At 37.3% G+C, this 14,984-nt stretch overlaps 1 protein-coding gene across 1 annotated transcript in view; it reads left to right on the top strand.

Moving 5' to 3' along the window:
* The window catches only part of col6a1 (collagen, type VI, alpha 1), a 38,660-nt gene extending 24,645 nt beyond the window's left edge, over positions 1 to 14,015 (top strand). Inside the window, exons 21-35 of the mRNA XM_002932031.5 lie at positions 1,267 to 1,329; positions 2,719 to 2,781; positions 3,761 to 3,811; positions 4,787 to 4,822; positions 4,922 to 4,984; positions 5,849 to 5,914; positions 6,535 to 6,570; positions 6,834 to 6,870; positions 8,059 to 8,067; positions 9,528 to 9,661; positions 10,016 to 10,125; positions 10,630 to 10,813; positions 10,900 to 11,074; positions 11,307 to 11,336; positions 11,631 to 14,015. Of these exons, the coding sequence (XP_002932077.3) occupies positions 1,267 to 1,329; positions 2,719 to 2,781; positions 3,761 to 3,811; positions 4,787 to 4,822; positions 4,922 to 4,984; positions 5,849 to 5,914; positions 6,535 to 6,570; positions 6,834 to 6,870; positions 8,059 to 8,067; positions 9,528 to 9,661; positions 10,016 to 10,125; positions 10,630 to 10,813; positions 10,900 to 11,074; positions 11,307 to 11,336; positions 11,631 to 12,244 (1,671 nt within the window). The 3' untranslated portion in view covers positions 12,245 to 14,015. The remainder of the gene's footprint in view (positions 1 to 1,266; positions 1,330 to 2,718; positions 2,782 to 3,760; positions 3,812 to 4,786; positions 4,823 to 4,921; positions 4,985 to 5,848; positions 5,915 to 6,534; positions 6,571 to 6,833; positions 6,871 to 8,058; positions 8,068 to 9,527; positions 9,662 to 10,015; positions 10,126 to 10,629; positions 10,814 to 10,899; positions 11,075 to 11,306; positions 11,337 to 11,630) is intronic.
* The last annotated feature ends 969 nt before the right edge of the window (positions 14,016 to 14,984 follow it).

The following is a 14,984-nucleotide window of genomic DNA, read 5'->3' as shown; positions in this document are numbered from 1 at the left end:
AAATCTTATCACTTCTTATTTTTCGCTCGATTCACTAAAAGGACACTTGTCATAATTAAGAAGCGATGTTCTTGGCGTTATTTATCTTGCGACGACATATTTTCAAGCAATATATTACGCAGCGCACAACATATTACGCAGCACGTTGCTTGAAAATATGTTGTTGCAAGATAAATAACGCCAAGAACATCGCTTCTTAATTATGACAAGTGTCCTTTTAGTGAATCGAGCGAAAAATAAGAAGTGATAAGATTTTTAACGCATGCTATAAATAGCACTCCTTATTTCGGACTTTAGTGAATCGGGCCCTGTGTGGCAAATATACAGAGGGAATAATGACCATATAAAGTCTTTACAATGGGGGGGGGGGGATAAATTATTTGTTATAATACACAAGTTTCAGTGACTCATCCATTACATGAGTAATCCCTTAGGGATAATAAATAAAGTATGTATCTCCTTCTCTAGCTCAATGGTAAACAAACGTTTACATTAATAGAAACTTGTACTCTCCAACAAGCTTGCCAGACCACACCAGCTGTTTCTTTTTACCGCACTTCATTCTGCTACAAAATATATTGCTTTGTTTATAGCTCCCTTTTACTGGGATCCACAATAAAAAAGTACAAAGGCAAGTTTAGAGAACAAAATGACCTTACCCAAGGGTTTCTCGCTGTGACTTCATATGGGACCCTGTCCCACCAGATTTTCTCCAGTGCTTTCCAGCTCCCTTTCTGACAATGTTTAGTCGGTAACTTGTCTGTCTATTCATTGTGAAACACTATTTATGTTACTTGCTCAGTAATTACTGTACTACCTAGATCCATAGTTGGCAACATTTGAAAAAAGTTCTAGGAACATTGTGCCATGCCTAAATTGTGTTTTCAAAAAGGAATCTAGCAACATTACATTGTTTTCTTTTTTTAGCATACAATCTACAATCTGTTTTCAGTCTAATCCATTATTTTTTCTGCAGAGCCTATTATTTACCCAAATTATTTTGCCCTTTTTCCCAGATCTCATCCTGTTTTCTGTGCTGCTCCTCTTATTTATGAATGTCTCCCCTTGCTGGTCTGTGTGGGTCTTCCTTACTGTATAAAATATTGTCAGATTTTAGATAAGCTGTGAAAAATGAAAGCTACTTTACTTTCTTATCAGAATGCCTTTTGGTTTCCTCTTTCTCAAAGACTTTTCAACTCCTTCCCCTTGTCTACTGTGATGGAAGAGTTGTGTGTTTCAGGTTTGTAATTCTTTTTTTTTTCTCAGGGAGAAGCTGGGCCTCAGGGACCCAAAGGATACAGAGGGGATGAAGGACCAAGAGGTCCAGAGGTTGGTAGCACTATGAACCTTTGCTGAGAAAAGTTAATAGGATTTTTTGATGTGTATAAAATTTTGATCAGTGGTCTATTAAATACACTGCATGTCCTACTTGCTCACACTGAATAAATCAGCAATTAGCTTTCTTCATTCTGCTACAGATTCATACCATTCAAAGGCCGTTTTTTGCTGGATAGCTCTGCACTGCAGACCCAAAAAGGGACAGAGCTTTATGGTAAAGTGGGTGGAGTCTGACAGATCAGGGGCATGCCAGGGTGTACAATGTAAATGGGAATGGTTAGGGTAGAACAGGGGCGTGGTCTAATGTGTCTCATTTAATAATCAAGTCAGTATATTGCTTATGGGCCACTGCACTTTTGCAAATTTGCCTCTTGTCAGTAAATGAACCCAAGGTGATTTATATTCACCTAATTGCGTATTTTATGTGAGCAGAATTCCCACCTATACTGTTCCCCACTTTTTATTTGTTTGTAAAACTAAAACCAGCACCAGGCCAAATAATATTGGCACCATTTCCGCCCAGCCCCCACTTGCCACTAAACTGACCCCTAGTAGTTTGCTTGCTTATTGTTGCTTGTGGAAAAAGGCGCAAAGCTGGAGTCAGAGAAGGCATTGCAGTCTTTCTACCCCTAGGTTCAGCCCAAAAACCAAACAAAATGTGTCTACATTCAAAGCTAAATTCTTCTGTGTATTTTTTACTGTTCTCCATAGACCTTAGTGGTCTTACGCATATTTGTGTTCAATTTCTTTTACCGGGCCAGTGATCCCTAACCAGTGGCTTGCGAGTAACATGTCGCACACTTGGCTGTTGTTCTTTTATTTAATTCCTGGCTTGAAGGCAGGTTTTGGTTGCATAAAACCAGGTGTACTGCCAAACAGAGCCTCATGTGGGCAGCCAGTCCACGTACCAACCCATTTTTTATACCTCCAGGTGCATTTTTCATGCTTTTGTTGCTCCCCAAATCTTTTGGTTATATTTGATAGTGGCTCCTGGGTAAAAAAGGTTGGTTCTAGACTATTTATCATTTAGTGATCTGTTGTGACTAACACTAAATTTGTTATTTTATATACAGGCTGTATTGTTTACATCATGGCCTATGTCTTGTTTACCCCTTGCCCCCCCCACCCCCCAAGTTTTCTTGTTTGCCATACTGTGAACCATACTCTAAAACTAAGTGGCATCACAACTCAAGGGACAAATGTCCAGGCTTGATAATGTTGATTATCTGCTGGGAAATCTCACTGGACTCTCCAGCATGCGTATTAAACTGGAATCATCTGCAGCTGTTTCCTGTGTCTCCTGTTTCCCATTAACTTTAAATCTTTGTTTTTTTTTTTTTAACTTTTTATACTATTTCTTTTTAATCTTTCATTTTTTAGGGGCCAAAAGGACCAAGAGGAGCAAAAGGCTTACCCGGAGAACAAGGCATTGCAGGAGAGAGGGTAAGTGCTTTAAAAACAGATGCTCTGCCAAACAGAGGGTTAAGGGTAATTGAGATTGGAGTACAATAAACACACAATTATGGGAAGTTTATCTATCTTCAAACTTCTCTGTGCCTGATGGCTCACTGTCATGAGGAAAAAATCTTGGTGTTGGTATAAGGATGTGTTTATCAGTTTTAAAGAAAGCAGGGGCTTCTCATACAGGAAATATTGGATACTGGCTACATACGGCAGATGTGAATGGAAGCACATTATGGTTTATTCAAAGTAGATTCTGATAAATTCCTCTTAGAATTCATATGTTTTCACATGTTTCTGGATAATGTTGTACTGACTCTGTGTGTTCATTGGGTTATATACATATATATTGGTTATATACATATAGTGAAGACTTCTGCATTATTTGTGCTTTTGTGCTTGTGTTTGATAAAAGTTTGATTGCTGGCATCAGAAATTTCCATGCTAATGTGTTCTGTGTGATTGTTTTATGTTGGCTGATGACTAACGCTAGGCTTAAATGGTATAAGATATCCCTCGGTGTTGTATTACTCTTTTGCTGGATTATTTATTTTATTGCATTACATTAGTTCCATTTACAGAATTCTGGAAGTGTGTATGTATTGTCCTCCACTGCCTGCTTCACCATAAACCTTATGATGGAGCTGTCGGCATCTGACGTTGCATTTGCAATGTTTTGGAAGCGATGATTGTATATAAGTGGTGATACGGTAGGTTGTTGCGGTATGGAAGAGTTGTAGAGTTGTTTTGTTATGATATCATAGGAACTATTTGTTTTGTTGGCCTATATATACTTTTGCGGTTATATGTGTTTGTTCACAAGTTTCTGAATTAAGTTTTAAAAATTGCAGTTTGTGTTTTCTCTCTTTCTGGATAAAGATATTGATTTGATTTTTTGTACAGCGCTGCGGAATATGTTGGCGCTTTATAAATAAAGGTTAATAATAATTTTTCTTTTTAGGGAGATGATGGCCGTCCAGGAAATGGTACTGATGGCTTCCCAGGATTCCAGGTGTGTAAGTGGAGCGCTGCATTTAAGTATGTTTTAAAACTGTGTTACTTGGTTCACCACCAAACTATGTAGGTCTCTATAAAAATATCACATAAAAAAGCTTGTATGTAAAAGCCTGCTTCATCTAAGTAAATAATTTTGATAAAAATATACATTTTTGGTAGTATGTGCCACTGGTAATCCTGAATCCTGAATGATCCTATACTAAGGGCTGCCCCTGTGATTATACGATTCACGGTGCACACAAATAAACTAAGGGCACACATACATGTTAGGTCACATCAACCAATTAATTAATCTTGAGATCTTGAAAAACATTTTCCTAAAGAATAATAATCATACTAAGCTGATCACTCCTTCCTTTTTTACTTACCTATGGCAACAAAAGAAAAACTTGGGGCCAGTTACATCCACTCTTCATTATGAATTTTTATGACATATGCTACATCAAAGAACTGAAGTCTGGCTCCCACATCTTTACACCAAACTGTGCATTTTTTTTTTTGCATTTCTAGCTTCTTTTCTAGCCAGAAATCTGGTCACTTCTCACATTTCTTATAAATAGTGATAATCTGAATCTGTCCCAAAAAATTAGCGAAATGGCAAAAAAGCTTTTTTTTTGCCGCGACCACACCCATTTCTCTGCAACTTTTTTTGAAGCGCACCGAATTTTCCCACCGCAAATTTTCACGAAACAATGCGAAATGCGGAAATTTGCTGTGAATTCATGCCTGGCAAAACATTTCGCTAATGAATACTTATAACAATGTTCCAGGTGTATAAAACATTATAAATAAAAGTCAGTGTTGTATTTATAATAGAACCTAGATAAGTTATCATTTACCCAAAATTCTCTTTTGTGGTGTGCCACTGCAGGGTCTGCCATAGAGTTCCCATAGTTTGGAAGCTTATGGTGTAAAATGGCACTATAACTGTGTTCCTTTGGCATCTAACTCTCTTTTGTACCCATCTCAGGGATATCCTGGTAGCCGAGGAGACCCTGGTTCAAATGTAAGTAACCATTCCTGACTGTCCCAAAAGTGCTATGGTTTTCTCTTGTAAAGTAAAAAGTGAACCAAAAAAAAACATATTTATCTGTTATTATATTAGGGAACCAAAGGTTATCCTGGACCTAAGGGAGATGAAGGAGAACAAGGGGAACCTGGTGATGATGTGAGTATAAGGTGTAATGTAATGTTTCTTGCCTTTTCACTCCTCATTGCAAATGTATGTGTATTTTATCATATTTTCCCAAAGATTAAGTAACTGATTTAGAAAATAAAATCTGTTAAAAATGGGTTGATTATTTTATATGTAATGTGTCACTTTACAGAGCAATTGTTCATCACTCAGATCAGTCCTAGTTCTAATAGAAGTTCCATTCTAAGGTCACTACTATGCACACACTCAGTATTGTCAATTTTAACAGGGGCCAGTTAATCTGCTGTATGGTTTTGGGGTGTAGGAGGAAACCAGTACCTAGAAAAAAGAAGTACATATATGGGATCCGTTATCTGGAAACCCGTTGTCCAGAAAGCTCAGAATTATGGAAAGCCCATCTCCTATAGACTCCATTTTAATCAAATGATTTAGATTTTTGAAACTGATTTCCTTTTTCTCTGTAATAATAAAACAGTACCTTGTACTTAATCCCAGATAAGATATAATTAATCCTTATTGGAGGCAAAAAAAAAAATCCTATTGGGTTTAATTAATGTTTTGTTGATTTTTCAGTAGACTTAAGGTATGAAGATCCAAATTACGGAAAGAACCCTTATCCAAATTGCCCTTGGTCCCGAGCATTCTGGATAATGGGTCTGATACCTGTATAATGAAAACATACTCCCAAAACTCCCATAGTGCTCTGGTTAGATTTGAGGTCATGGGGAAGCTGTTTCTAGCCTGAGAATAAATAATGTATTTTAACATCAGTGTGCATTTAATATGCTTTATGAATATATTCAGTTCTTCATATACTGGTATACTATTAGCATATGTGCAACAGAATTAACAGCAGTGTATTTTCTCTTGTATTAGAATGTAAGTCCAGGACCTCCTGGTCCCAAAGGAGCAAAGGGATATAGAGGACCAGAAGGACCCCCAGTGAGTACAAGGAAACTAAGCTGTATACAAAATATCTTTTTTTTTTGTAAATAAATCAGTTTTTATAAGGTAAACAGCTCTTTCTGCACATGGTCTTGCTCAGTGCTTGGCTGAATTCCTGCCAACATCTAAGACCCAGATTACCACCATAATGGAACTGCATCTTAATAATTGTTATTGTTGAACTGGTTTCAGTTAAAATATACTATGATCCTGGGTTGCCTTAAGGCATGTGCAGGCCTAGGGACAGATTATACAAGTGGACTTTCTCTACCATTTGTGCCAATTCTCTTCCCCACTCGGAATGTAGAGCTCTCATGTACATTAGCAAGATGTGCAAGGCTTGTCGTATGGCAGTGGATTCTCACTCAATCCTAATAAATGGCTTTATCAGAAGAAAATAGGGCAGTTCCAAAAAAAGAAATGTTTAAAAGTCTATGGATGTTTGTACCTATTTTTTTTAGGTTTTTTTGGCAACAAATCCACTCAATTTGTATATGTTTGCTGCATTTTTAAATTTGTGTGTTTATAGTTTTCTCTTTAACTCGTAAATAGATTAAAGTCGCATTTTGTTGTCTATTTCTTTATCAGAAATAAAGTTTTATTATACTCTTTAACAGGGATCTCCAGGCCCCGCAGGACCTCCAGGCCCAGATGTAAGTATTGGGTTTCCCCATTTTTCAGATATCCTAGCTTGTGTGACTGTAATGTGACTGTGATGTATTGCATGTGCAGTGTATGCTGGTCACTATAGGCAAAATATTGACTTCTGTGGAGTTGGAATGCTTAATTCCCTTATTAGTAGGACTTTCTTACTTTAATACCAGAATGTGTGAAGCTCCAACGAGCTATGGACATGAGTTTGTCCTTGAAACAATAGTATACTATGGAATTAATATAGATTCTGTCTATTTTTCAGGAGTGTGAGATCCTGGATATCATAAAGAGGATGTGCTGTGAGTCCTACTTATTCTTTTGTTTGGGAATGTACTGGCTATTGTAAAATAAAAATGTTGAAATAAAAGTACATTCTGTTTGAATAATATTTTCCTTGGAAAACATGGCCAGCTGGGAGGCTTAGTATGCATAATAGGGTGCCAGAAAGCAAAGTAGTCATTCCAGGAAATGTGCAGTACCAACTGTGTGAGGAAAGCTGGCATCTTAATAATGAAGTGTAATATATTTTGGGTGTCTTCTAAAGACATGTACCCCCCTATAAAACTCTCATGTGTAAGAAGAAAACAATTCTCAGTGCAGTTTGTTTTTAATGACACATACTGAGGGAGAGCTGGCCTAGTCACAAATGGGAACATTTCAAATTGGAATACTGTAAGTGCTTTTATGAAGCACAATACAGATATGTTCAGCACATAACTGCCAATATTTTTGAGTTGACATTTTGATGATTTTGCCAGTACCTATAACATCCAAACCACACCCAGGTTTTCCTACCTAATTTAAGCTTCATATTGCTGCATCCTAACATTTTAGACTGTTCTGAGAAACACTGGATGATGGGAAAGTATGCCAACATGAGTCCATCAGTCTCAGCAAGCCCCCATAATGGATACCTCCTTGTCTATCTGTTATTTGGGTATAAGGAGCTCATAGCACCATGACTCTCTTGTTATCTTTCATTGCCCTGGGAGTTAGAATTAAATAAAATTATTCCCACAAAGACTTTATGGATTATGATGTTATAGCATTTAAGAATAATCCATTCTCCAAACAATAAGTATAATTCTTTAAATGCATTACCCATTTCATGGATTCATACTGCATGACTTTATATATTGTATAGATCTTTGCATTGTAGGCATTTTGACTATGACTTGTTTGAGAGCCTTTGAAAGTAGCCCTGGAACCATGGGGTCCTCATGAAACTTGACTTTGCCTTGGGTAGCAATCCATGGTACTTTTTATCATTTTAATTAATTCTGCAAGAACAGAGATCAAAATACATAGTGCAGTGTAGCCTAAAAAGATATTCTTCAAATAAAAATTATGGAACAAAAAAAACAGCTATTCTTCATTTGAGATTGGGTAACTGTATTTTGCAGATCTTTTGATCTGATATAATGCTTTCTGCAGGATGTCTTATGTAGCTAGATTCTGATTCTGATTATTCTTGCTTTTCCTTGCAGCTTGCTGTGGTAAGTATAATACTTTCCTTTTTCTAACTCATCATCTGCTTCCATCTTTACTTATATTTTAGCCTTTTCTGGCTGGAGACTGTTCCATTTTCTCAATTTCTCATAATGCATTGCTTTCTCCAAGCTTATTTTGATCTAACATTATTTTCTCCTCTTTGCTGCTTCCCCCTTATGCTGTGTCATCCCCATCTTTGCAATTACTCATTTTGCTTCTCATTTCCTATTCCACTGATCTACACACATTTTTTAACTAGCCCTGCTATCCACAGTTATTATTTTTATTGGCTGCTTCTCATCTTTACTACTTTGATTCCTTTCTTTGCCTTTGTGTAAAAAATGCAAAAGGTTATTAAGTCCAATTTAAGGTCAAATTATATCAGTGCCACAAGGCCTTCAGTATCAGGGAGTAAGGGCTTACGAAGAAGCAAGTGCAGGTTTAGATTCCCTTACATAGATACCCATTATTCATGTCTGGATTACAGAAAGGCCGCCTCCTATAGACTTAGTTTTAAGCAAATTATTCAGATTTTTTCAGTTACTTCTTTTTCTACCTTATACCTGAATGTAACTAAGGTACATGAACCTGTATTGGCAGCAAAGCATTCTAATTTGGTTTATTTAATGTTTAAATAATTTTTAGCAGACTTAAGTTATGGTGATTACAAAAAGGACCTTTATCCAGAAAACCCTGGTCCCAATAATTCTGTAAAAAGTTTCCCATATTTGTGCTATGGAACGAGGCAGAATACAAAAAGTCCAGTAGCACGATATTATAGGGGTAAAGCAAAGTCCAAGTCCAAGTTCAGGGCAAGCAGAGTTCAAGATAGTCAAGAAACAGGCCAAAAGTCCAGAACCAGAGCTGTTAAAGATTCTGGCAAAAAGAAAAGCTACAATTGGGCAAAGCACTGTCATTGGTGGGGCAAATTATATTTAAGTTCTGCTCCAAGTGTACTAAAGACACTATACCCATATTACTGTCAGGTGAGGCATATCCTTACAAATGTGAAATCTGAATCTCTTTTGATGGGAGAACCACATTTTTCTAATATGACAATGCCCTCAAGGCTTTTTACTATCCTCAGGCATGTAAATTTACGCAGACTTTCTGTAATCATCCCATTAGTCCCCGCTTAGATGTCACTGGCATAACTTGGGCTTGGCTGTTCTGGTGGATAATAGGTATAGTCAGTGAAGGAGCAGTCACTGTCAAGACTTATGCAGTTATATCTGTTTGTCCTTGGGGTGTACATTATCTTAAAGGTCTTACTTACTGATAAACCCAAGATATTTAACAAAAATTTCCATGTCTCCCCTTAAATGGGTTTTTTTTCCACAACAGATATTTTATTTTATGAACTCTGAAACATGGGTTATTGTTCAGTTCCATATATTTTATAACTAGGTGTGAAGTTGGAACTCTGCTATGTTATAATATGGCATTTGTTCTTGGTGTCCCCTAGAATGTACTTGTGGTCCTTTAGACCTCCTCTTCGTGCTTGACAGCTCTGAGAGTATTGGCCACTCCAACTTCCAGATCTCCAAAGATTTTATTATTAAGGTTATTGATCGACTCAGCCGGGATGAACATGTCAAGGTGAGGTATTCATTACAGGTTAGAAAGCATTTGCCTTGGCTCAGTATTAATCTGAACTAAAATATTCAGTAGGTTTCACCATATAAATAGCCCTGTTATTTTCACCACCACCTGTAAAGCTCCTGAGACTTATTATATGTGACTGAATTTGAGTTACAGGTTGAAACATATATAGGATTTGATGCTACCCATAGCATCAAATCAGCAATTAGATTATATTGGTCATGGACCTGTGGCTTTACCTTCAGAGGGGTAGACATTGACATATTTTCTCACTTTCCTGATTTCCTTACCTTAAAATCAAGGGGAGAATTTTTAGATGCTAGTAACCATAGTCTGTGGTATTTTTAACAGTTTGATGCTGAAAATTCACATGTTGGAGTGGTGCAGTACAGCCATGGAAAGACTCAAGAAGTTGTAGCCATGGGAGATGCAAGCATCCAGTCCATTGGACAACTGAAGGAGTATGTAATATCTGGGTTACTTTTCTTAGTCTGTCATAACAATTAAAGGGATACTTTTCTTTTTTTTTTTAAAGCTTCTTTATGATACAGAAAAAGAAATTGGTTTGTTGTTGCATTTGGAGCACTATGGCATTTCTCAAACAGCTGCTTCCTGAAACACAAAACTCCTGTCATTTAGGAGCTAGAGAGCCAATGTGTAGCAATGCGGCCTTGTTGCAACCTAGTTCAACATCTGCACCCCCATTTATATAATGATAAGATAAGGATAAGTAGACAGTGTGGACAAGTGTTGTAATGCTTTTTACATCCCTGTTGCATATTAAAGGGATGAGCTTGAGGACTAACTATTTTAGCAGCTCTCCCCAATGTCTCCGAGATGACTAGGATGGAACAGGGTTCTGAGACTTATAATTCTTTAATAGCACACATTTTGTGTATTGCCAATTTTAATTTTTCACCCTTTATTTTTGCCAAAATATTATCCTCTGTTTTTTCTGCTCCCAGGGCTGTGAAGAACTTAAAGTGGATTGCAGGTGGAACCTGGACTGGAGAAGCTCTTGCTTTTACTAAAGATAATCTCTTGAAACGGTTTAAATTGGAGAAGAAAATAGCACTTGTACTTACAGACGGACATTCAGATATTCTGAGAGACACAACTCCACTAAATACATTGTGTGAAGTTACTCCGGTAAAGAGCCTTCTGACTTATATCATAATGCCTGTTAGCCCCAGGGCTATGATAATATTCCCATTTTCTCTCCTTCCTTCTTTCAGGTTGTATCAGTGGGCGTAGGGGACATTTTCCAAAATGCTCCTAATTCAGATCAGTTGGTTCAGATTTCTTGTGGTGGAAGACCTTATTCGAAGGGGCTGTCTTTGCAGCGAACCAGCTTTGCAGAACTTCTGGATGATGGCTTTTTGCATAATGTTACTTCTCATATGTGCAGCGGTGAGAGATTGACCAAACTTTACTATTAACCTCAAACATAGAACCGAACATAAAATGTAACTATTAAAATGTATAAATCCACATACAAATAATAGAAAAGAGCCAGTGATTTGATGTAACTTGCTTTATAGTATTAATTTTTACCTGCCAGTCCCTGAGGTCCAAGTAATGCTAAATTGATCAATGTGCACTTATTTATTGTGACTCTTATTCTTCTCATTTTGTTTTACAGATAGGAAGTGTCCAGATTACTCCTGCCCCAGTAAGTAGCTAATGCTTGTTTCTTATGCCCATGCAAGGGAGAACTGCAAAATGTATTCACAGAACTATGTGGTTGCAAAAGCCAGCTATATTGTCTGTTGTGTGCATAGACTGTTTGGTGGTGTGACAACGAAATGAGTAATGGTGAAGGTACATAACAGATAATTGTGACAGTTACATGATTTGTGTTATGGGTCCAAATAAGACTGATTTGTACTTCTTCAAGGACTAATTTGTAATGCCACTTTGTACGAATGATTTATCTGTGCTAATATTTGCTTCCTTCTTCCTCCAGTCACATACGAAGGGCCAGCAGACATCACACTGCTTGTAGACAGCTCTACTAGAGTTGGAAATCAGCATTTCCAAACCAGCAAAAGCTTTGTGAAGCTCTTAGCTCAACGTTTTCTGAAGGCAAAAGCCCCTCCATCAGGCTCTGCACGCGTGTCGGTGGTGCAATATAGTGGCCTCAACCAGCAGAAAGTGGAAGCACAGTTTGTGTCCAATTACACAGTACTAGAAGTTCCAGTGGATAATATGCAGTTCATAAATGGTGCCACAAATGTGGTATCTGCTCTGCGTGCTGTGACAGAGCTGTATCGTGAAGATAGTTTGGCAGGGGTAAGCAAGAAACTGCTGGTCTTCTCCGATGGGAATACACAGGATGAGAAGGACATGCTGAAAGCTGTGCAAGATGCTCGAGCGGCAGGCATTGAGATCTACGTATTGGCAGTGGGGAGCCGCCTTAATTATCCAAATCTACAGGTTATGCTTACAGGCTCTGCTGCAGATATAACTGCACCTTTTCCAGAGGAGAGACTGTTCCGTGTTCCTGATTATCCTTCTCTACTCCAAGGTGTCCGCTATCAGTCTATCAGTCGTCGAATATCCCTGAAATCCTCTCAGTAAAATCAACATTGAACAGCTCAGCTCCTACTGATCACACACTGAGCCTGAGCATGAACCTCCAGAATGCCACAGGAAATGTGATCTAAGAGTATGCCATAAGAAGCCTCCTTTACTTCCATGAATGCAGTCCAGCCTTGTGGGCCTCTTGTACCTTTTATTGGACTGAAAATGCACATTTATTGGGCTTAATAAAAAAGTGAGATGTCATCTTTAAAGAACACTGCAATGAAAGCATGTGCTCATCTCTTCTGTATTCATTTTCTTTCTTTAGATCAAAGATATTTTTTTCTCATACTGCTAATGGATAAGCAAGATGCTGTAAAGCTTGTGTAAGGAGAGTTAAATGACTTGACATCCTACTGCACCATAGCTGGGCTTACGCAGTCAGTAAGTGCATGTTGTTTCCCTGTCTTTAGGGAAACAAGTCCATGAGTAAGATTGCAGGCAGTCCCAGAACTGTAGGTGTTCAGATTTTTTTTACAGAGAACTCAGCAATATTTTAGATATTACAGGTCTTTATTGCTCCTTTAAAAGGTATCAGAGAAAGGGAGGCTGGCAGTCTTGAACATAATAAAAAATTTGGTTTATCTAGAAATATCCATGAAGGTTTTAGTCACTAATTAAATATTCTCCTGTTCACAACCATGCAAAAGTCTTATTTTTATAGTTTGTTTCCTCTCTACCATTCATATCAATGTCCACAGAAGCTCTAATGCTCCAGCAGTGCCTTATGTCCAAATACATTTTTATTATGCTCTATAAACAGAACTCATAGGGAAAGTAAATGATCAGGAGAAATGGAAGTTGCAAAATGATGTTGGAAAAAGAAATGAAGGTTATACAGTAGCACATAGAGAAAATATAGTGACAGTTTCCTCTTGCCATAATAAATGCCAATGCTAAATCTTGTGCCAAACAAACTCCAAACTACTCTCAGATGTTGCCACCATTGCCATATAATAGATATGCTAAGTGAGAGAAATACCCAACACTGTTTTTGTTGAACATCATGTTACAAAATACCAAAATGTCATTACATATCGAAGATCTACTTGCTGAACACAAATTTGTATTTTGTATCTCTGGTTTGGCTGTAAAGAACTTTTTGGACTTCACATGACTGTTCTAAGGAAATCTGTCATGGTAAACACCTGGAGAGAATTCATCTTCTTGCATACCAAAGATCTGTTCCCATAATTAAACTGCATTGCACAGATGAAGAGGACAACCTTAAGTACTTGAGTGCCTTTCACATTCCTATTCCCTTCTCAAAAGCTGTCCTGCTCGCCAGTAACTAATGAGCTGTAACGATGATATATCTGGTTACGAAGATAAATCCATTATGCTGTGTTTTATAGTTTACATTCAGTGTTTTACAAAGCAATCAGTGGATTTATAGAACCTGCAGGAACCGTTAGAAATTTCCTTACATTTTTCATAATAATTAAGATGAAATTGAAAACCCTTATTTTCTCTTGTGCTCGGTGCTGATAACATTTGTCAGTTGGCAGATTATTCATGACACATAAGCAAGGGGGTGCAAGGAAGAATTATACAGTTATTATTGGTGCTATATTCGTACAAAGAAGTCTTATGTGAATGTTGTCCTTTAACCCATTTTTCCTATAGGTACAGTTGGTACGTAGAATGATTTGTAGTGCCAGACATTGGGTGGGTGATAGGACAACTCCTGTGGTTGGAGGCCCACAGATCTTCCTTTTGATACAACCTGTAGTCATGTTGGTCTCTGAATAAAGGGTTTTCCCACAAATGAGTTTGAGTTGTTCATATTAAATAGACAGTTGTGGTGCATTGTATATTCATTGTGTTTATATCTATCTATCTATCATCTACCTATCATCTACCTATCATCTATCTATCTATATAAACATATAGGACGTAAAATATATCATTTAAAACTGGGCTTAGTAATTTCTTTGCTTAGAATGGGTGTTCAGTGTTATGTGTATCAAGTGGCCCAATTGTTCTTTTTAATATAAGAATAAATACACCCACTACTTTTAATACAGGTATTGGACCTGTTATCTGGAAACCCATTATCCAGAAAGCTCTGAATTACAGGCCATCTCCCATCTCCCATAGACTCCATTATTATCAAATGTATTAAATTTATAAAAAATGATTTACTTTTTCTTTGTAGTAATAAAACAGCACTTTGTACCTGATCCCAAACTAAGATATAATTAATCTTTTTTTGGAGAAAGAAAAAATCGGAGTGCGTATTCCTAAAAGCCGTGGCTTCCGGCTATAGACATATTAAGCGCAAAATCCAAAAAAAGAAGTCACTCACGATTCAGTAGGTCAAAAAACTGCCTTCATGCAGGTTTATTGGAGTAATCAGTGAGAAGGATACAGACGTTTTCAGGGAATGCTACATTAAAAAAGGGAACGAGAGGTTCCCGAAACGTCTGTATCCTTCTCACTGATTACTCCAATAAACCTACATGGAGGCAGTTTTTTGCACCTACTGAATCGTGAGTGACTTCCTTTTTTGTATTTTTTTGTATTTTGCACTTAATCTTTTTTGGAGGCTAAAAATCCTATTAGGTCCCAAGCATTTTGTATAACAGGTCTCATACATGTATATGGATATTAAAAGTTATTTAAGAGTTTCTTATGCTGTTCAGAAGAAGTAAGTGCACTGTGAAAAGGAGGAGAGAAATCAAAGCCGACTCAGGAACTGAACATTCCAATTAGCTTTAGTAATTAGATTCTAAGT

Source organism: Xenopus tropicalis, chromosome 9, assembly GCF_000004195.4.
Source record: "Xenopus tropicalis strain Nigerian chromosome 9, UCB_Xtro_10.0, whole genome shotgun sequence".
Taxonomy (NCBI): Eukaryota; Metazoa; Chordata; class Amphibia; order Anura; family Pipidae; genus Xenopus; species Xenopus tropicalis.
Note: the sequence above shows the minus strand (reverse complement) of the source record. Positions and strands in the feature narration are given on the sequence as shown.